The sequence below is a fragment of the Lycorma delicatula genome, chromosome 2 (assembly GCF_047948215.1).
Source record: "Lycorma delicatula isolate Av1 chromosome 2, ASM4794821v1, whole genome shotgun sequence".
Classification (NCBI taxonomy): Eukaryota; Metazoa; Arthropoda; class Insecta; order Hemiptera; family Fulgoridae; genus Lycorma; species Lycorma delicatula.
Genome location: NC_134456.1, coordinates 231,218,271 through 231,240,624, shown reverse-complemented (window position 1 = coordinate 231,240,624; position 22,354 = coordinate 231,218,271). Strand labels below are relative to the sequence as shown.

At 29.7% G+C, this 22,354-nt stretch overlaps 1 protein-coding gene across 4 annotated transcripts in view; it reads left to right on the top strand.

Moving 5' to 3' along the window:
• Positions 1-22,354, top strand: part of LOC142319723 (phospholipid-transporting ATPase ABCA1-like) — a 240,390-nt gene that overhangs the window by 121,088 nt on the left and 96,948 nt on the right. For 3 of the 4 annotated variants that reach the window (XM_075357320.1, XM_075357319.1, XM_075357322.1), the window contains exons 26-29: positions 4,459-4,649; positions 6,574-6,628; positions 7,959-8,078; positions 13,725-13,772. In XM_075357320.1, coding sequence (XP_075213435.1) covers positions 4,459-4,649; positions 6,574-6,628; positions 7,959-8,078; positions 13,725-13,772 — 414 coding nt within the window. The remainder of the gene's footprint in view (positions 1-4,458; positions 4,650-6,573; positions 6,629-7,958; positions 8,079-13,724; positions 13,773-22,354) is intronic. The other variant, XM_075357321.1, reaches the window with a different exon arrangement.

The following is a 22,354-nucleotide window of genomic DNA, read 5'->3' as shown; positions in this document are numbered from 1 at the left end:
GTTTTTTAAGGGGGATAAATTATTGAAACTTTTTTTAAAATTTTTGTACTAATGAATAACTTAAAAGATTTTCAATCTATCAATTGTTTTTTCATCAAAGCTTGCAAAAAATTAATGTAGAGTAGAATTTATTATGTAGTGAAAAGGTTAAATAATTCTTTTAATGAATTAAATTCTTTTAGTTTTATTTCATAACTGCCAACCATGTGTATTATGGTTTCTATTCTGTAAATATTTATTTATGTCATTTCAGATAAAACCTTTGTGCCAGTTTTTATGAAAACACCATCAATTCTTTATTTTTTTACTTACAATGCTTTTTACCAAAAATAAACTGATTGATATGGTGCAAAAGAGAAGTTAGTTGAGAGTAAAACTGCGATCATAAAACATTTTAAATAAATTACATATGTATGTGATTATGAGCAGTGGTACTGTCTAGATGAAAAATCTAGTTAACAGTTTGATAATTAATGTAAAACAAATGTGTAATTGAATACTTTTGAAAGTGTTTCTGACTTTTATCCGAAAAAGTTTGAATCCTGTTTTTCCTTGGCAGTTTTACTTATAATGAATTAAACTATAATAAAAAAAGAGTAAATATAATTTAGTATCAACTTGTAATTGCTAACAGAATAGATAAATGTATGGGCGGCAACTATGTGATCAATCATGATCCAATCAGATGACTATGGGCCAATGGTCCGATCCAACTTTTTTATTTTTGACAGCAGAGAAGAACCCCATTGTTCAATTTGTTTAATTATATGTTTGTTATTCCCTAAAATAAGAATCATTTTCATTCAAACAAATGCTAAGTTATTTCTTTGATTTTAAGTTTTAATAATTGCAGTTGGATTTTATTTATAGGAATATTTTAAAAATATTTTACATTTTGCAACTGATTGACTGCATCATCATCTATTTGCATTGATTATAAAGGCACTGATTTTGCATTCTTTTACTAAATGATATGTAGCTAGAGGTTGCTTCTTGCCTTTGAGTTTCTTATGTGTGATTTTTTTTCATTGGAAAAATTTTTAATACAGCTATTCATATTTTATGTAACAATAAAAGTAAAATATGTAAGATAAATATTCTTTAAAAAGTTTTAACATGCTGCACTGAAATGCACTTTTTAAATTCTTGATCTTTAGAAGTTGGTATTACATGAAAAACAACTATCAAGACCTTACTTGCCATTAATTTTGTGCACATTCAAAAAGACAAATTATAAGAATTGACAAATTATTTTTTAATTTTTTTTAGTGCGGTGATTCTTAAAGATAGTTATTTAATTTATATTGTTTAGTTTTATTTTTAATTACTGAGCTAGCGTACTGTTAAGATATGTCTAGAAAGTGGAATTTTTTAGGAAGAGCAATTTTGTTAATAAGACAATGCTACATCTCACCCTGACATTGGTGTACTGACTTGTGGTTGAAATCAAGGCAGTCTTCTTACCTCCTAATATTATGCCTTTATTACAACTTATGGATCAGGGTATCTTGTAAACTTTAAGCTTGCATATAGAAAAAAAAATCTTAAGGACCTTCATAGAAGACAATACGAGTTCAGATTCTTTAGTTCAGAAAATAAAACAAGTAAACATTAAGGTGTTGCTTATTATGCAGCTGAATCATAGGACAATGCCTTTAGCAGTGCTTGAGAAAATCTTGAAAAAAAATTTAGCCAACACTCAGTTTTGTAGAAAGTTCAAATCAGAAAAACGAAGCACATCTACTTCAGTTTGTACATGAAATTCATGTTTGTACATGAAATTCATGTTGAAGAAGCAGTCGATGATGATGTAAATGAATGGATGGCAGTGGATAGTGAAGGTTGTGAAAATCTTTCAGATGAGGAGATTGTGGCAACCGTTACTCAGAAAGACCCTTAGCAACATGATGACGAGGCCATCAGTGATACAAACCAACTTGTGACACATGCAGAGGTGGCAATGGCCATAGACCTTGCCCTTTGCTATGTCAAACATCATGATGCTGAAGCTACATCTGCAGATGTATGTTCACGAGGCAGTGGAGCAACATTGCCAATCTTCTAGCAGATTTACATCATTATGTCAAAAGAAACTGACTGAATTTATGAATTTTAATAATTAATTTATGTTATACAGTATCAACAAATTATAAGGACAACATAATATTTTTCACATTTAAAAAAAAATTTGAAGTACTGTACTGTATATGTTTGTAATGTCTAGTTTTCTAGAACTTGTTTTGTTAACACGGCATATCATATAAGTGATAAAATGCTGTATTTTTTATGAAGTAAATTGACTCTTAAAAATATAAAATTTACAGTTATTAAGCTAAAAATAAAAAAAAAAAATTTTCACACTAAAATTCTTCAGATTAGATGAATTTTCAGATTAGCATGGTTCGGATTACTGGGACTCCACTGTAATTTATTTTAAATTTAAATCTATCTCGCAAGTTACACATAGCGTTTAAAAAGTAAAAATCTTATTTTTTTGTATCCCTTACTATTGAGTAATATTTGAAAAATAATTAGCCTAAGCATTTTCACCCACTTTTTAAAAAATTACAATTGTTTATTTAGAATTTTGGCTTTATCTTTATATTATTTAAACAAATTTAAAAAGTCCTTTTTTTAAATTTGTTATCATCATTTAAGGATTATTTTGTTTAGAAATTAATTTTACCCGAATGCTTCCCCTGAGTACAGGAGGATCACTTTCTCTTAACAGATTGTTAAAAATCTTTTTTCCCACAATTTCAAATTTTTAATGCTCAAAACATATTTTTTTAGTCTAAAGTAACTTAATATCCTATCCCTGATGGGGGATCTCCAGATTAAAAAAAAAAATTGTATTTAATTTAAATTTATTTAAGATCAATTTTAGTAATTAATCATTAAAGAAAGCCCTCTGATGCATGAGCCTCCAAATTTAAAACATATTTTTCAAAATTGTGTTAATATACATGTATCAAAATTTTGTTGAACATCTTGTTTTCAAAAATTAAAATTTAAAGTTTTAAATGTAATTGAAATGGATTTAAATGCATTCAGTTCATTGAATTACACCAGAAAGTTTTTCAAAATTGATCTGCAATGCAATTCATTGTCAGCTTTTTTCTTATAGTGGTTTTTCAAGTTACGGATTTTTTCCAGTTACTTTTATATGGATTTCAATACTAGATCATGGATACCTGTGTTCTTTGGTGGTTGGGTTTCAATTCACCACACATCTTCAGAATGGTTGACCTGAGACTGTTCAAGACTACACTTCATTACATATCATCCTCATTCATCTTCTGAAGTAATACCTTTATGGTGGTCCCAGAGGCTAAATAGAAAAAGAAAGAAGATTTTTTTCATATGAGTGTACAGTTTGCTGAATAAATATTTTTTTTTGCCAAAGGGAGCATTTCATTGGCAAATAAATTTCAATTGAAGAAATAGCAGACATTGTAATTGCATTAAATTGCAGTTTTGTTTAATTTTAAGGTTTCAATGAACTGTTATGTTGCTCATGTGTAATCCCTTCCTGCAGTAAAACAGATAAAAATTATGACAATGGACAGAAATTTAGATAAATAAAATGTTGAAAAAAAAGATTTTTACTTTAGTTTTATGAGAATATAAAAATAATATGAAAAAATGCATCTTAGTGATTATGTGTTGATATAATTTTAGATAGTAGATAATGGTCTACAAAAATTATGTTGCTTGTCAGTCATTGAAAATCATTGTACTGTAAAATTTTCTACTTTAGTTGCTAAATCTCAAGAATAGTTTACTTGATTTTAATAAATGAAACACCATAGTTAAATTTTTTTCATTTTTCTTTTTGGTTTTTGAAACTATCTCTTAACAGATTGTAATTTAAATAGTGACTAAAAATATTTCTACACAAAAAATGATTGTATGAAGACAATCTGGCTGTTTAACTTTTACTGCATGTCCGTGATGAAGTTTTATTTTGGATAAATTTATGCCTGAAAGAGGCCTCAAATTTCTGTAAAAATACTAGTTAAAGAATCATTCAGACCAGCCTAGTGGTTTTTGAATTTTAAACAAACATTGACGCAAACATAGATTCATAAGAACAGCTATAATTTTTATATAAACATTTTGTTTGAATTGCATTTAAGTCATTTCATCTTTTAATGCTCATCTTAGAAAAGTATAGTTTTGCTTTATTGACATTGCAAAATAGCCATAGTTACTGATAATATCTACCAGTTAACTCAAGTAAAAATTTCTATTATATGTAAAATTTGATTTAGTTCTTCTTAAGTTATTTCAGTGGAATGTCATTGCAAGAACAACTTTTTTATTTAAAGCATTATAGTTTTATCTAATTTTATATTTACTCAGTATTTTTGTTTTTAATCTATTAATTTAACTGATCTTTGTCACATAACACTTCTTTTTCAATATGTATTTTTCCTGTGTTTAAATTTATTTCAGAAGTACATAATCATATACAAGGAATAGTACCTTCAGCACAGTTCTTAGAACAAATAGGAACAGAATTAGTTTATATTCTTCCACAAAGAGATAAAATAGAAGAATTTAGATATCTGTTTGTATCTCTTGACAAAAACAAGACATCATTGAATATTGCTTCCTATGGAATATCTGATACATCTCTTGAAGAGGTAAGAACATTTTTTTAAATGTTGTGATAAATATTAAATTGGCAAATCTTACTGAAAAGTTATTAAAAATAATCATTTTGACAATAAATATGAAATTGTCACCCAATATGAATCCACCAGCCTATTTTTTTTTATGTTTGAAGCATATTGGTAATAGTTTATAAATCAGAAAGAGATGGAAAAATTGTAAATTCCTTTTTGGTTATTTTTGTTACCCAGTATTGGTCAATAGGTGGCTGTAATACTTATCTTAAAAATATTGGTACAGGATAATTAAAAATGATTTGTCTTGTTTGAAATGGTGATGGTTTGAAATTTACTAATGCATAGCAATTACTGATATTTTGATTAACTGAATGATTATTAAAATTTATTTTTTTCACCTTTAAGTACTCTCTGGGACTTACTTTAGATTTATGAGCCAAGCCAAGATGATAATTGTTTTCATTCCAGCATGTTCATTGTTACTTATTCTTGGCAGTTAACGATGGGTAGGTTTTTAGCTTATTGAGAACTGTGGCCACTATACCCACAACTCTCAATAAAAACTGCATCCTTAGTGTACTTGCTAAAGAAGTTTTGTGGTAAAAGAACTGGTGACCTACGGGGGTCAGCTGTAGGATCCTGATTTGAAGTTGTTTTTGAACAATTCATCAACTTGAGATATTCATTCCTACATACAACTGATCTTACCACTATATTTTCCAACAAAGAAGTGCCAGAATCTTGTTTAATTGTGGAAATAGCAAATTCTGGACTATATCCAGACAGACATTACTGGGAAGAGGTTAATAGTACTTCTAAAGTAAGGGCTGTCGGCTTATATTTAAATATTAGCGTGTCTGGACACAGTTTCATGCATGCAGGGCCATCTATCAGCTGTTTGCAAAGCCACTGCAGTTGTTTTGATTTAGTAGTTGTTTGCCTGTCAGTGAATGCAGATAATAATGTCCATGACAATCGTTTCTCCTGCCAGTAGTGAAGTGAATGCTGTGATTTGATTATTGTGTGCAAAAGAATCTTCAGCTGCTGAAATTCATCAGGAGTTGTGCCTAGTGTATGGACCTACTGTAATGAGTGAAGGAAAGGTTAGACAATGGTGTCGAGACTCTAAAAATGGCTGCACAAATGTGCATGATGAAAAGCAGAGTGGCAGGCCCAGTATTCAGACTTGAAATTGTTGAACAAGTGAACCAAAAACTGCGATATGATTGACGATTGACGATTACTGCTCTGGCTGATGAATTTCCACACGTTGTACATACCTCTATCTACACAATTATCACAGAAAAGCCTGGATATCACAAGTTGTGTGCAAGGAATTATATTATAATATAATATTATAGGTATTATAGGAAATCCTATAATTACGCTTTTTTCAAGTGTTATAATAATTTTTGAATGGATTTTAATTATCCAGATTATCATTATTACAACTACATTTACTATTCCAGCGTATGTCGTGATTGTGCATACTCCTTATAATTAGCTTCTCTTAGAGTATATCCTTTACTGTAAGTGATCCTAGAGCTATCTAACTTACAAAATGCAACCTTTCTTTGCTTCTTGGATTTACCACAGGATTAATAAAAAAATTATTGTAATGATTAAATACTAAATTCTTTATATTAAAGTAAGGAAATAGTACTTCTTATATTAAAATTATACTTTTCAAAGTGTAATTATAATAATACAATAATGAATTATTATTAAATGAAATAAATTGATCTAGACATCCAGTATTAGCAGAAAATCAAAATACCATAATAACGTACATGTGAGTGATATTTACATACTTGTAAATAAATTGAACTTTTCTGTGAAATAAATAAAACTGTAATTATCTAGTATTATTTTTGATAATTTTTTTGTATGTTATGTTACAAAGATTGATTAAAATTTCTGTTTTTGGTTCAATTTTTAGATATTTCTTAGAGTGGCAGAAAGAGCAGATCCAGCTATTACTGCAGCAGATGGAAGTAAGAATAATTTAAAATTTATCAAATTAAAAAATAATATGATTACATTAGTATGCGTGCTAGTTATTTTTAATTTTCATAATTTTAAGAAGTTGATGTTTCATCTTTGTGCATTATTTATAAATAAATGATAGCTAAGTTGTTGCATTGCATTATTCCAAATTTGTACACTGTTAAATGTGTTTTTGTATGTATGATAAAATATATGAATTTAAGATATTAATTGCCCTTTAGTTTTAGAATTTTATTGTTAGGATACTAACTTTCTCAGCTTTTAAAAATTAATTTATATGCTTTTAATTAAGAAATGTTATCTTGATATGATGTAGATAATTTGTTTCAGCATTTAAAGACTAGAAGCATATAATGCCGCTGAAATCTGTTGGGTTTGGGTGCCAGTACCAATTTTGACATATCTGAAAAAATTAATGAATCATCATGCTTTTTTCATTATGTTTTTGTTTTTTTTCAAAAATAATTTTTGTTTAAAAATGGTTATTTGTATTAATTAGTACTCTGTAAAGTTTTCATCTGTTTAGAGTAGGAGCGTTAGATTCAAAACATGAATATAGGATATATATATATATATATATATGTATAAATAAATGTACATATAAACTTTTTAGCTGATAGTGGTTTTGGGATCTGGGGGATGTAAAACACGGAGATATGTGAAAATTTTCTAGAAGTCGAATCATGGTACCCATTACAGTAGGTAGCTTTCTTATGAAATCTACCCAAAAATATATAATAGTTTAATGGCAGTACTTATAGTAATTAAGTTATTTATTCCACACTTGTGATTTTTTATAATACATAATACAATAAATTTTCTTTCCTCTTGTGAAGCAGTTACATAACACATTGTTTTACAATAGAAAAGGACATATTAATTTATTGTTTTACACTACATGTCCCAATCTTTCATGTGGCTGTTACATTTTTAAAGCACCTGAGGTTCAAGAGGCACTTATTAATGCTTTCTTTGAAAATAATAATGTTCCTTTTATGAACAGAATGAATATACCTAGAAATAACTACCTTCAGGGCTGAATAATAGCAATGTTTTGGCAAGCTGATTTGCTACCATAATAATTCATTTCTGTGTAGAAGTCAACGGAAAATTACTTCACTCCTTGCTTTCCTTTGTAAGCTTGACATGGGATGCTTATTATCCTTGAAAACAACTGTGTTGTTTTCAGGAGTATATGTTTTTTTTCGAACTTGTGACTCATGTCAAGTCATCTGCATTCATTACAATTATGTCACTAAACACACATAGAAGTTCTCTTATTTTTGTATTAACATTTTTACGTAATTTCTATTGTAGATAGCGAAGTACTTAAAGACAAGTCATGCTTTGATAAAATAAAATGTTATTTTAAAATCGGAAAGACAATTGATCGCCGAACTGCATTAGTAAATGATATACAAGTTGGAGAAGTTGAACGTAAGTAATGCTTTATTTTAGATGTTTACTTCTCGTATTTATTTGTGTATTTTTATTTAATTACACTAATTATTTTTCACTAGTTAGTGATCTGATTTCTAATTTTGTAGATTTGCAGTAAAAATTGTAGATCTATAATTTGTATAAATACTTCCATTACAGCTTTTATTTTCAAAAATATTACCTCTCTTAGTATTTACTTAGAATTCTTCTGTTCATTAATAATATTTATCTGATTTAGTAATATGTTACTTATCATTTTATTAAGGTCAAATAAAATTTTTCAAATCTTGAAGAAATAATAGTTATGAATTGTATATTTTTTAGTTTTAGTATATAATTTTTAACTTTAGGACATTGATATATCTTTTAATTATGTTTAGTTAATCTTTTTATTAACTTTGATTTTTTTTTGTGACCATATTTTTTTAACCTTCTTCCACTTATGGCAGAGTTTTTTCTGCCCATTCTCTATTTTTTTTGTGGGTAGCATAACATGTGTTTGCTATGTAAAACTGCTACAAAACTAAAAACTTTTATTTGTCATCTTAATTACACATAATAATAGCTATTCGCACTCCAAAAGAATAATCTTTCCAAATATGTAATAATTAAGTAAAATTTAAAAACTTTACATTGTAGAGGCTAACATTTTATAATTTATGCTTTAGAACTAGATAAACATTGACTTTATCAAATTGAAGTGTTTGTCAAACAGCTTTGTACTGAAGTGAGACTAGCGAACAAAAGCAGGAGGTACTGATTGTTACTGGTCTGAAAATTAATTGAAGAAGCCAGGATTGATTTCACCTTGACATACTACTTTTAATATTACTTAATTAAACTCCAAAGTTGTAGAATTAAACTTTTTTAATAAAAGAAGAAACTTTTTTTAATACTTTTCTTCAGTAATAAATAATTAATCAAAACCCCAAAAAATGACTATAAAAATTTATTTATGCTTAAAGTCACTTACTTGCTATAAAAAAGGAGATTTTTTCTAAAACATAATTTAAGATGCATTTAAAACTTTTGAAACAAGAAACAACCAAAATTTATAACTTCTTTTTAATAACTTAAAAATATTTTCACTTACTCTTGTAACAATTATCTGGTGTTCTTGTACATTTCTACTTGTAAATGTGATTAATTTATTTTTTAAGCAATCTTTTTTAATTAATGATGAATGACTATTTTTTACTTTTATAATAGTTGCTTTACATTTCTTTCTATACAAGTTTCCAAATTGTTCTGTAGTCTTGTGGGAGATGATTCTATAGCCAAAAATAAGAAAAAAAGTTCATATAAACATAGGTCAGAAAACTGTTCATTGGAGAGTTTCAGCTCACAAAACATTTGGCCTGCTTTCTGCTCCATCTGTGTAATTTAATCATCTGTGTAAAAACTTCTTCGGGTACAAATCGAGGAGGTAAATTTGGTGCTTCTTATGGTTTTTAATTTTGTTTTTTTTTGTCTTCAGTCATTTGACTGATTTGATACAGCTCTCCCAGATTTCCTATCTAGTGCCATCATTTCATTTTGGTATATCCCGTACATCCTACATCCCTAACAATCTGTTTCACGTATTCCAAACATTGCCTATCTGCACAATTTTTCCCATCTACCTGTCCCTCCAATATTAAAGCGACTATTCCAGGATGTCTAATATGTGGCCTATAGGTCTGGCTCTTCTTTTAACTATATTTTTCCAAATGCTTCTTTCTTTATCAGCTTGCCTCTTCATTTGCCACTTCATCCACCCATCTGATTTTTAACATTTTCCTGATGTTTAAATTAATTTTTGATATAAGCAAATTATATTTCTGACTGAAAGCTCATTTTGTCTGTGCTGTTCAGCATTTTATATTGCTCCTGCTTCGTCCATTTTTAGTAATACTACTTCCCAAGTTACAGATTTCTTCTACTTCCATAATCTTTTCTCTTCCTATTTTTATATTCAGTGGTCAATCTACATTATTTCTACTACATTACATTACTTTTGTTTTGTTCTTGTTTATTTTCAAGCAGTAGTTCTTGCATAGGACTTCATCCAGTCATTTATTGTTTCTTCTAAATCTTTTTTACTCTCAGCTAGAATTACATTATCATCAGCAAATGCAGCATTTTTATCTTTTCACCTTGCACTGTTAGTCCGGATCTAAATTGTTCTTTAACATCTTTAACTGCTAGTTCTATGTAAAGATTAAAAAGTAATGGTGATAGGGAACAAACATCCTTGTCAGACTCTCTATTTTATTAGGGCTTTTTATGTTGTTAGATTATTACTGTGCAGTTTGGTTCTTGTAAATGTTAGCATTTGTTCTTCTATCTCTATACTTGTACCCTAAATTTTTTAAAGTGCTGAACATTTTATTCCTGTCTGTGTTATCAAATGCCTTTTCTAATTCTACAAATGCCATGTACGTTGGTTTGTTCTTTTTTAATCTTCTTTTTACTGTTAATCTGAGTGCTAAAATTGCTTCCTCCATCTCCTGAAACTAAATTGGTCTTCTCCTAACACTTCTTCCACTCTCCTTTCAATTCTTCTTTACAGAATTCTAGTTAAGATTTTTGATGCACGAGTAGTTAAGCTAATTGTTCTGTATTTTTCATATTTATCTGCTTATTCTTACTTTGGTATCATGACAATAACACTCTTTTTGAAGTCTGATGGAACTTCCCCTTTTTTTTGTAAATATTACACACCAGTTTGTATAATCTATCTATTGCTTCCTCACCTATACTGTGCAGTAATTCTGCGGATATCCTGTCTATCCCAGTAGCCTTTCTGCCATTCAAATCTCTTAATACCCTATTAAATTCAGATCTCAGTATTTTATCTCCCTTTTCATCCTCTTCAATTTCCTCGTCATCCTCTATAATACCAGTTTCTAATTCATTTCCTCCATGTAACTTCAATATATTCCACCCAGTTACCAACATTTTCTTTTGTATTATAAATCAGTTTACCATCTTTATTAAAACATTATTAGATTTTAATTTATGTACCATAAAATTCTTAACTTTCCAGAATGCTCTGTCAATTTTACCGATGATCATTTCTCTTTCCACTTTGAACTCTTTTCTATAATCCAGTCTTCTTTTGCTGATTGGCACTTCCTGTTTATAATATTTCTTAATTGTTGATAGTTCCTTTTACTTTCTTCATCATTAGCATTCTTATACTTTTTACATTCATCCGTCAGCTGCAATATACCCACTGATATCTAAGGTTTTCTTTGTAGAGAATTTAATTCTTAGAAAACTGATGTAAGTAATGTTTATTAAAATTAAACACAAATCTGAGAAGTTAAACTTTAATTAGAAATAAAACACAGACTGGATCAGAAAAGTGAAATTTGAAATCAGAAAAAATAAATTTGAAAGACATCCTTCTAAAACATATTAAAAACTTTTATTTTTCGTAGGTTGGCAATAACAACTCATCAACAGTTAGTTTAGTGTCTAACACAGTGGTTCTCAAACTTTTTTGAGTTACAGCACCCTTTTTCAATTAAAATTTTTCAATGGTGCCCTACCCTAAGTAAAAGTATGACTACTCGTAATGAAGAGATACAAATAAATAAAATTTGTGTATCTTCATTATTTTTTTACTTTATTAACATTAAATTAATAATCATAAATGCCTTGTTTCAATTAATTATGAAGCTTTTACAATATTTTGCAGCGCCCTTGTGAAGGCGATGTGATGCACAGTTTTGGAAACACTGGTCAAGCATTTGAATATTCATTTGAGTGGTATTTGTGCAGTTATTGTTCGGTCAGTTATTCACAGTGGATGATACCAAAAAAATAGTTTTCATTTGAAGATTTTACAGACATATTGTTATTTTATGGTAAAATAAATAAAAATGGATTAGCTACTGTGCATGTGTACTGGGAAAATTACTCAGATCGAAGAGAACTAGGTCATAAAACATTTGAGACTTTGGATAGGCGAGTTCAAGAAACAGGTATTTTGATGCAGGTCATGAACATTTCATGAGAGATGCCAATGCTGAAGAAAAACAATATTGAATTCAGTACAATTATCTACCATCTCAAGAATCAGAAGGTTGTCATATCTCTTTCATATTGCGCAATTATATCCATTTCATACAATTGAACATGAGTTATGAGCAACTGATTTTGATGAATGGATGAAATTTTGTCGATGATTAATTAGAAAATGTGAACATCATCGTGACTTCCTAAGTAATATTCTAATTAACGATGAATCCTGTTTTACAAGAAATTACACTGTAAATTATTGCAACACTTACACTTGGGCAGAAGAAAATCAGTATTTGTATTTGTAAAAAATGCAAGTACTGATTGATCAAATTTTATGAAACACTTGGAAGATATTTCACTTGCAGATAGAGTGCAGATGTGATTTTTCAATGATGACTCACCTGCTCAGTACTGTCGTGATGTGATGAATAATTTAAATAAAAAATTTAGTAAGCTATGTATGGATCGAAACAGACCAGTAAAATCCTTGATCTCACGCCAGCGGACGATTTTCTTTGGGGTTGGATGAAATCGTTATTCTATTCTGCTCATATTGGCTCACAAGAAGAATTGAGACATTGCATAATAGAAGCTGGAGCTACTATTAGGAATATTAATCAAGCTATTAGATGTGCCTGGCTAGCATGAATTCGCTGAGCTGAACTATGCAATGAACAGAATGGCGGCCATATTGAGAAACTGCTTCAGAATTAAATTCTCTACAAAGTTAACTAGAAATTTATATTTGTTTATTGGTAAATTAACAAAGTTATTTTATTCAAAACCTAAAAAAGTGTATATTCCATCAAAACATTTTGTATTTTCCTAGTTTTTTTTTTTTTTTAAATCTAAATGATTTAGAGGTCTGGGACCAGTTTTATTCAATTTTTTAGATCAAAAACCATAAGGAAGACCAGATTTACCCCTTGATTTATACCTCAAGAATTTTAGTATGGTTTAATTTCACAAAGGGAGCAGAAAATCCTTTGTGAAAAGGATTTCACAAAGGATAGCAGGGTAAAATGTTTTGCAAGGCAAAACTCGCTAACAAACAGTTTTCTAACCTATATTTACATGAACTTTTTTCTTTTTTTGGCTATAGAATCATCTCTGAGAGATTGCCGTACAATTTGGAATCACTCTGCATATTTTTTTGTAATTGCTGTTTAGTTTTTTTAATATTGCCGAATTCATTATTGTTATTTTGAATAGTATAAAAATGACAAAACGTCATTTTTTTTTTTTATTCATTAAAAATGTTCTAAGAATGCTAAATGGAAGTGTAGGCAACACGATTGTGTCATTTTATCTGTTATCATAATTTATGCACAGTATTCTGTTGATTAGAAGTCTTTTGTAAAAGAAACAAGATTATTTATTCTAGAGATTTTGTCTAGTTTATTTTTATTATTATCATTATTAGTTTGTTTTAATGTATTTGTGTACACTTTGATAGGTGTTAAAAATGTGTTTTTTTTTTAAAGAAACTGATTGAAGCACATTTATTGATTAAATTACTATTGATTGATTAAATTAAATAACTCTTGTTAGCTTTATAACATTTTTTTTTGTCTTTGTTAAAAGTTTGAGTGCATGAATATTTTAATGAATGCTATTAATGTTTTATTACAGCAGAAATTGATGATAATGTTGTACAATTGAATGGCAGTATTGTTAAGTGTAAGTTAAAAATATTTCTCCAAAATTGAATGTCATTTTTTTTTTATATTTTGGTGATCTTGAATGCATGTAGAGTGCATGTTTGGTTTTTTATTTTTGTGGGATAATTTTTTATCAGTTATTAAAATGTGTTATTTTTTTTTAAAAATATTTATGTTAATATTTTATTTTGGTTATAAATGTGATTAAGGTAGCTGAATAATTTTAATTTTTTTATAAACTCTCTTAGAACTGTAAGTTCCCTCATGGAAATCTTTTTAATATTAATGTTTTAATTAGTTTAATTGTGGATTAACATTTCTGATGTAATTTAATGTATTTGAAATTTGTTTTTCCTATTATACTACAGTACCCATATATTCTGATCTCAATTGAGCTACTGGTCTGGGTGTTCATTAAACCTCTCCTGTTCCACCTGCTGCCAATTATACCCACTCTTTGCCACACTGACTATAATTCTATTCTTACATCTTACTGTGGGTCGTCCTCTGGGTCTTTTTCCATTTATTCTCAGTTCTTCCATTACGATCGGTAGTCTCTCTCCATTCATCCTCTTTATGTGTCCATACCATTGCAAGCTAATTTTTTTACTCTTTCTGGCATACTCTCCAGCCCCAAGTCATTCCTTATTTCTTAATTCCTTACTCTTATCTGTTCTTATTTTGCCCTTTATTGTATCATATCACCAGTCTGCAACCTACTCCATCCCCTTTCTGTCATCTTCTATGATTTTACTGCATACAAAACCGGTTCATCTTGATTTTGCTCTTTCTGATATTTTCCTATAAAAGATGTTTCACATCCTGGTACAAATATCCTTCCTTTTGCAGCTGTTTTGATACTTTTTTTCTAAATTTTCCCATCATCACTTATTTTAGTTTCTAAGTATTTGAAACTGTTCACCAATTTCAGATGGTGGAACAACATCTTGTTCCACCTCTTATCTCTTCCATTAGTTATCCTTCCATTAGTTATTCTTCTTACTGATTTTTAGTTCACACCTCTTCATTACCTCCTTCCAAGCATCTAATTGAATCTGTATGCCCTCAAATTATCATCTCATATCATCCTGTCATTGGCAAAAATCATTTCGTTTTTAAATATTTTGTCAAGGAAGTATTTTATTACCAGTATTGTTTAAGGTGGGGATGGAAGGAATGAACAACAGGTAAAAGAAACATTGGGAGAAAAGATTTTATTATAGAAAATGATTCTATTTAACTACAAAATGAAATAAAAATTTGCAAACTCATTTACAGTTTCATGTTTTCAGAAATATACTATTCTCATTATATTATCATAAAGCATTTGATAGCAACTTTGTTATATTTACTGATGTAATAGGCAATCAGTTTTGTTATTAAAACTTGGTTAGTATATCATAGTGGAAGTAAGTTGAAAGGAACTGATTAAGTGCATATGATGATTAAACTTATTTCTATTGAGTAGGTGAATTCTTAGCAATTGCATTGTTATTGTAGTACAGATTCAGTAATCCGTGGGCTTAAATTTGTTTATAGAAAAGATAATTGCATTAGAAAATTACTTTCATGGTTGTAGGGCAGTGGCATTCTACAGTGGTAATATTCCTTACTGTCTAATAAATATCAGTGATATTTTTTCTTATTAATTTATCTTTTTCATTTCCTATATTAGAATGTTTTATCTATAACTTTATGTTGTGACAACTTCTGCTATTCATATCATACTTGTTATTAGCACAAAGTCAGTTTGATAAGTAAATAAGTAATGTAATTGTAAAAATAACAATTATTTCTGTTGAATTATGTTGTTTGATAATATAAACCTCCTTTAGTTTTATGCACTTAGCCCACTGATGTTTAAGAGTCATTGTACAATTTTTATAGAATGATTTGTTCAGTTCTTCGAGTGAAATAGCATGGGAATAGATGGAAATATTATGGAGCCAAATCTGGCTAGTAGGGCAAATGACTGTAACAATCTGAACCTTAGCATTGATTGTTTTACTTATGTAAGGTTGACTATGAAAATTATGCCATTCTACCCAAAAAAGAACAGAGGTCCACATTTCATTGATCTTTATGAATCTCTGTAAAAACTTGTTTGGATTTTATTAGAAATTGTCTAAACTCTAGACTGAAACATAACTTAGTACAATTTTTTGATACAATACGAGCAAATATGATGCTCATCATGCGCAAAGCTTTCTTCATGTAGGATGTAGACACTTTTTTTATTTGCAGAGCTGTTTTTCTTTCAAAAAATTTAATTTTATGACTGTATTAACTTCAGTTTTATTCATTTTATCAAAATCACTAAGTGTATCATCTTAGTGAACATCATAACACAAGCTAAGTAAGTATTTACCTGATATTTGGGATTTCATCATTTAAACAATGGAAAAAAGCAGCTGACAAAGAGCATTATTAATAATGCTTGCCCTCTGTACATACTTTTGGCTTGCTTATTAAACTGCTCTCATAGGTGCTTGGTAAAGTAGTATGTTTGTTATTTTGAAGTAGTAAATTAATTATTTTGCTGTAAATTTTATAATGGGAAATTATAAAATTTCAGATTTAATTTCAGATAAATTTACAGATTTAGACAATTGTATGTATAGTAATGTGTGCAGTGAATGTAGTTCATTATTTCACATTTATTGTGTTGTATTATTCTGCCCTAATATTTTCTTATGGCTGAAATACATATTAAGTTTAAGGTGTGAGATACCAGTTGGAGTGCTTCTCTAGCAGTAATGATGTTCTGTGTATAGGCAATTACTTTTTGAACAACAGTAAGCTGAATATCAATTGTATATTGGTTTGCTTGACCAGGTGATGTGCTTCAATATATTTGATTCGGTGAAGAAGTCAATGGAAATCATTTCGCTCCTGTGAAACTGTTTTAAGTTTCTTAGTAATCCTTGGATGGGATACTAGTTATTCTTGAAAATAGTTTCACTACTTTTGGGAGAGATGTACTTGTTTATCATTAAGTTGTTTACAACTGACTGCTATGTTTATGGCATGGATAAATTAACGACAGTATGGTTCATTTGCTGTTTAAAAAATGAAAATGTCTTAAGCTTAAACATATTCAACTTTAAGATTTTCTCTGTTACTTTTTTTTTATTAATATTGATGACTATGCATTTTTAATATCTATAATGCTAATGTAGCATATTTGTTTAAGTCTGCACCAAATGTTTTTACTTTTATTATAGCATGATTATATTTTGCATGTGTATAAAACCAGTTCTAAAACAACCACTTGGCGTCCTTATGCCTTTTTCTTTTCAATGTTTAGTTTATGTAAATCTGAAATAATATTATTAAAATTATTCAGCTTTTTGTAATGGTGTTGGTATTTTGTTTATCCTATAATGCCAAATTTCAAGTAAATTTCAAATTTAAATCCTATACATATAATTTAGATTGATCATGTGCATGTTTGTATTATATGTGTATGTATTCATGTTAGTTGGAAGTTTAGGAATTATTGAGTTAGTCTGAATAATTTTTCTACTGTTATATTTATTGAAATTTGAGGATAGTTTTAGATGTAAATTTATCATGATAATTTATCATTAGGTCAGTAACTGAAACTAACATGTACAATTTTACAGCTCTACTTTTCATATATCAGTTGAGTCCTGAGTAAATCATGCTCCATAAAAGATAATTTTATGGTTACCTCTGCTGAAATTTAGTGAAACTGTTTTTAAAAATTTAGTAAAACTGATTTCAAGAAATCAGTTATTTAATTTAAAAAAAATGTTATTGTACTATAATTTTTGTTGTGGGCCTCTTTAGTATTTGAACGTACGTCTGTAAATAATAACCAAGATAGGTTTTACCTTCAAGCTATTTTTGTACTCCATTCAAAACTAAAGCAATATAACTTTTGCGTCAGTGACTTAACTTAAATTGTTTCCTATTATCATCATTTATAGAGTTTTGAGATTACAAATGAATGGCAACTTGCTTAAATGAGGGATGATAAGTGAATCTATTTTTCTTAGACATAGCAATTTATGACAATTGAAATTTCAAAGAAATGTATGCTACTTCTTCACTTAAGTAATTACCACATTGTCCCATGAACGATATAGATTTTTGTTATTTATTTTCTTAGATATTTTGGGGTCTGAGTTTCCTAGTAAGATAAGATTTGCTAGGCAAAGGTCTGGTAAGGTATTCTTATTCTGATGCTGAATTAAATCAAGTGAAAAAAACTCTTACGTAGTTAACTTAAGGTAATGTTCTTTCACTTGTACTGATGAACAGATACAGGCAATGTTTGTTATATTTGGCTCTGCTTTAGCTTCAGTATGTGTGGTTATCATTGTGTTCAAGGTACTGAAAAGTATAATTTTTTTTTCATCTTTAATACTGTGTAATATGAGACCACGGTTGCTTAGTGTTTTCCTTGGATAATTACCTATGTTTTCCGATATTACATTCAGATGTAGCCATCAAATAAGACTTGACTTAAGTTGTATGTTCCAGCTCATACAACTTAACAAAATGCATGAGTAGTTGCAGCCATTTTTTTCTTACTTAATGGATTTGGCCATCTGTTTCTTTCTGTCCCATAAGATGAAACTCAACCAGAAGAGTCACCGATTCTGACCGTATGAAATTCGGTTTGATACACGGAAGGTATTTAACACATTTAAATAATGACTTCTTTGCTTTGGATCATTTTAATAGTAGGAGAAGCAGTGGTGTAGCATACTGCTGCATAAAGGATCTACTTTAAAGTGGACAGTAACAAAATTTAAATCTGGCACTATTTTTCATAGACCTACTTCCATAATCTTTTGGTAATAGCTCATATTTATAAAAAATTATATAAGATAATATATATTGCATGATAATAACTATATATTTAAATTATTTATTTGTGAACTCATCAAACAGAATTATTTTAAGTTTCTGCTTATATTACATAAATAATAAATAATTAAGTGCATGAGCATGGGGAATTAAAATTTTAGAAAATGTTTAGACTGATGATAAGTATAGTTTAATTTTCATTTCATAAATTCATAGTTCTGTATTATTAATTAATGATATGTTCATTTATCTAATATTAATTCATTTTAGGAGGTAGTTTTTTTTTGTAACTATGACTGTTTACAGTATAAAAACTTCAAACTGAACAAGAAATAATAAGGTAGTGTGTAATTTATCTTTCTCGTAGCAGGTAAGCTATTCACCCAATCCCACTGGCCTTTCTCTTAGCTTAAGTGGTTTAAGATAGGTGATATTGACTGGAGCATAAAAATTGGAGAAATTTACTATCTGGTTTTCTTAAGGTATGAATAAAAATTAAGCTAAAGTTTTGTGTTTATGATTGCCTTTAAAAATTCTTCATATGCTTTAAGGGTTTCTTCAGTAAATTTTAAGAGTGGTTGTTTTTAGAGTTATGATTTTGAAGGTCTTACATTGGGTAATTATACGAGGTGCAGCAATAAAGTAATGAGACTGATTTTTTTGAGCAAAATGTGGCAACCCTGCAGCCTTCATAGACACTCCATCTTTGACTTTGACCTTCCTGCCACTAATAGTCCAAGCGGCATATCCGTACAGCCTGTCAGTCTTGAGTAGTAGTGTAATAAGTGAACACGTATTCTGGCCTCTCATTATGGAAATGGAATTGTGAAGTATAGCGCAACAGTATGCCATTTCTTTTTGTGTTAAACTCTGTGAGAATGTGACGGCAGCCTACAGTAAGCTACAGAAGGCTTTTGGAAATTAGGTTATGTCAAGAGCTCAAATTTTTTGTGGGCATAAAAGGGTCATTCCACATCAAATCAACTAAAATAAATGTACTTCTTAGATTAGATTCATGTCCAGTAATTCATATAAAATTTTAAATGTTTGACTCTACCCATGAAGTGATGCAAAAAAATATTTTTTTCAGATTTTTTATTCACTCAGTTTTTTTGTGTAGGACCCTGTAAAAAAGTAAAAAAATTAAAAAAGCAAGGTTATTACAAAAAAATAAGTTTCTCAGCTCCTGTATGAGATAGAGAGCTCATTTAGGTGTCATTTTAAAGCATGATATGGCAGTTGGCAAGGTTTTTTGATATTGATAGTTCAAGGACACCAAAGACATAATTTGACCTTGAACATATCCAAAAGTGTATTTTAAAAAAAAATTTGAAACAAAAATATTTTTTGCTTCCTAATGTGTTGTACATATGGTAACATTTCATAATGGGATTGTAATGGGATCATGTTAAAAAATTATTTTGTAATAACAAGGTACAACAGAATATTCCAATTGTTCCCCCCTACATGGCAATTGCTAATTGAGATTCAATCGATGAAAACTCTCCCCTTCCAGTCTTCCAGACTGGGTCACTTTGAGGCAGGTGAGTAGCATGAAATGATATGCACTTCTAGTGCTAGCAAAAGAATGTACTGTTTCAATCCTGTTTAAACAAAGTAATATTCAGTCTGGATCATCTCTTGGAACAGAAGGTTCAGTGGTGTACTCCTCAAGAGGATTGATCATATCTATAAAGTTTTTTTTCACATTTTTCAGTCACTCTTTGTTAACTGAGCTTGCCTTTCTCTATAGGTTTGGAGTTTTATGATTAATTCATCACAGCCTTGGACCAGAATACAGTGATCAGCATGGAACCATCAACTTTTACAGCTTCAAGTAAAATATACTGTTGCAATCCATTTGAAAAGTCAAGGCATAAATCCTGTTAGAAAAACAGTGAAGTAGAAGTGTAAGCAAGAACTTTGTGCAAACATTTACTCTTGGTTATAAAATTTGTGATTCTTGCCATAAAAAGTTAGAAGCATCTGCTAGAGATAATGCTGAAGAATCTACTCTAATGAAGAATTTTAACATTTAGATCCTCTGTGTTCCCCAGAAAAAGATGAAGCTGTAAATGCTCTGAACAAAATTTTGATTGTTTTAAATGAATCACCTATTTAGAAAAACACCGACTATGTGAGAGAAAATACCCTTAGGAAAAGCTTAAGAAAGCAGTAGTAGTGTTCAAAAGCAAAATATTGAATATGGATTCAGAATCTGAACAAGATGCTATTCCTGTTTCCTCTGACCATGAAATTATCAACCAATTGAAGGAAAAATTTAATTATAGGATGATAAGAACATCAGGATGCAAATATTGACAATGCTCCCTAAAAGCTGGACTTCAAAAGACATTCAAGATGGATTTGGAGTATCAGACTACACTGCAAGGACAGTTAAAAACCTGGTTAAAGAAAAAGGTGTCATGTCATGTCCTCATCCTAAACCTGATAGAACTTTAGATTTTGAGACTGCAGGAAAAGTAACTGTTCTGTATGAGAGTGAGGAAATAACTCAAATGATGCCTGGAAACGAACAATTTTATTTCTCTAAAGATAAATGGAAGACGAGAGCATGCTCAGAAAAAATTAATTCTGTGTAATCTCTGTGAAACTTTTGCATTGTTTAAGTATATTTTCAGAGTTCTGTGAACTCAGGCCTAAAGTGTTCTTGCAGTGCAAGTGGAACCAACAGTTTTTGTGTATGTACAACGCACCAAACAGAAAACTTATGGTTGTGCATTGTAGAATGAAAGAACTGATAGAAGGTGATATACCAATTAAGTCTAACAAAGATATTATGATGTATGTGGTGTGTGCTATTTCAACTAAAGCTTGATACTTTGGAAATTGGAAAACTTGTCATGGGTTTGAAGAAGTCAAGGGAGGGATTGAGGATTGAGGAAACAGTGGATTCAATTTGAAAAAAACATTTCTTGAAACATTAATCAAACCTACTGCAGTATTCATCAGTATACTTTTTGAAAAATGTCAGAAACTTCTTCAACACTCACTTCTTGCTAGTCAACAGTCAGTTACCTCACCCATCTGAGCAATCTCTGAAAGAAGGTGAATATCTTGTAATCTGCAACTTTGCTGAGAACTATCCATTCATTCTCCAGGATGCAGTCCAAGGTTTCCACTGAAACAATTCTCAGGCAACAGTCTATTCCCTTCACAATCTATTTCCAAGATCCAACAACAAAAACATTGACACATACATCTCTTGTCATAATTTCTGACTCTCACACATTACACATAGTGCATCTTTTTCAGAAATATTTAATTGGTTTCATGCTGTCTCATTTTACCATAAAACCAAGCCTGATCTATTACTACAGTGATGGTGCTGCCTCTCAGTACAAAAATAGACTCAATTTTCTCAACCTCTGTTACCATAAATAAGACTTTGGGATCAAACCAGAGTGGTATGTGTCATTTTTTGCCACATCTCATTGCAGAAGTGCACGTGTTGGTGTGGGAGGGACTGTTAAAAGACTTGCAGCTAGAGCAAATCACCACGCAAATGACCTACAGTGACCAGATCATGACTCCATGACTGTCTTGAAATGGACACATTGAGACGATACATTTCCATTACAGTACAGTTGAACAGCATAAAGGAGAAAAAGAGGCTTTGAGGATTATGAGAATGACAGCAAGAACTACACCAGGTACTCAGAAACTCTACTCTTTAATTCCACTGAACAAGAGTCAGGTGCAAGTGAGGGTGTTTTCATTTTCTCACAACTCAACAGTAGC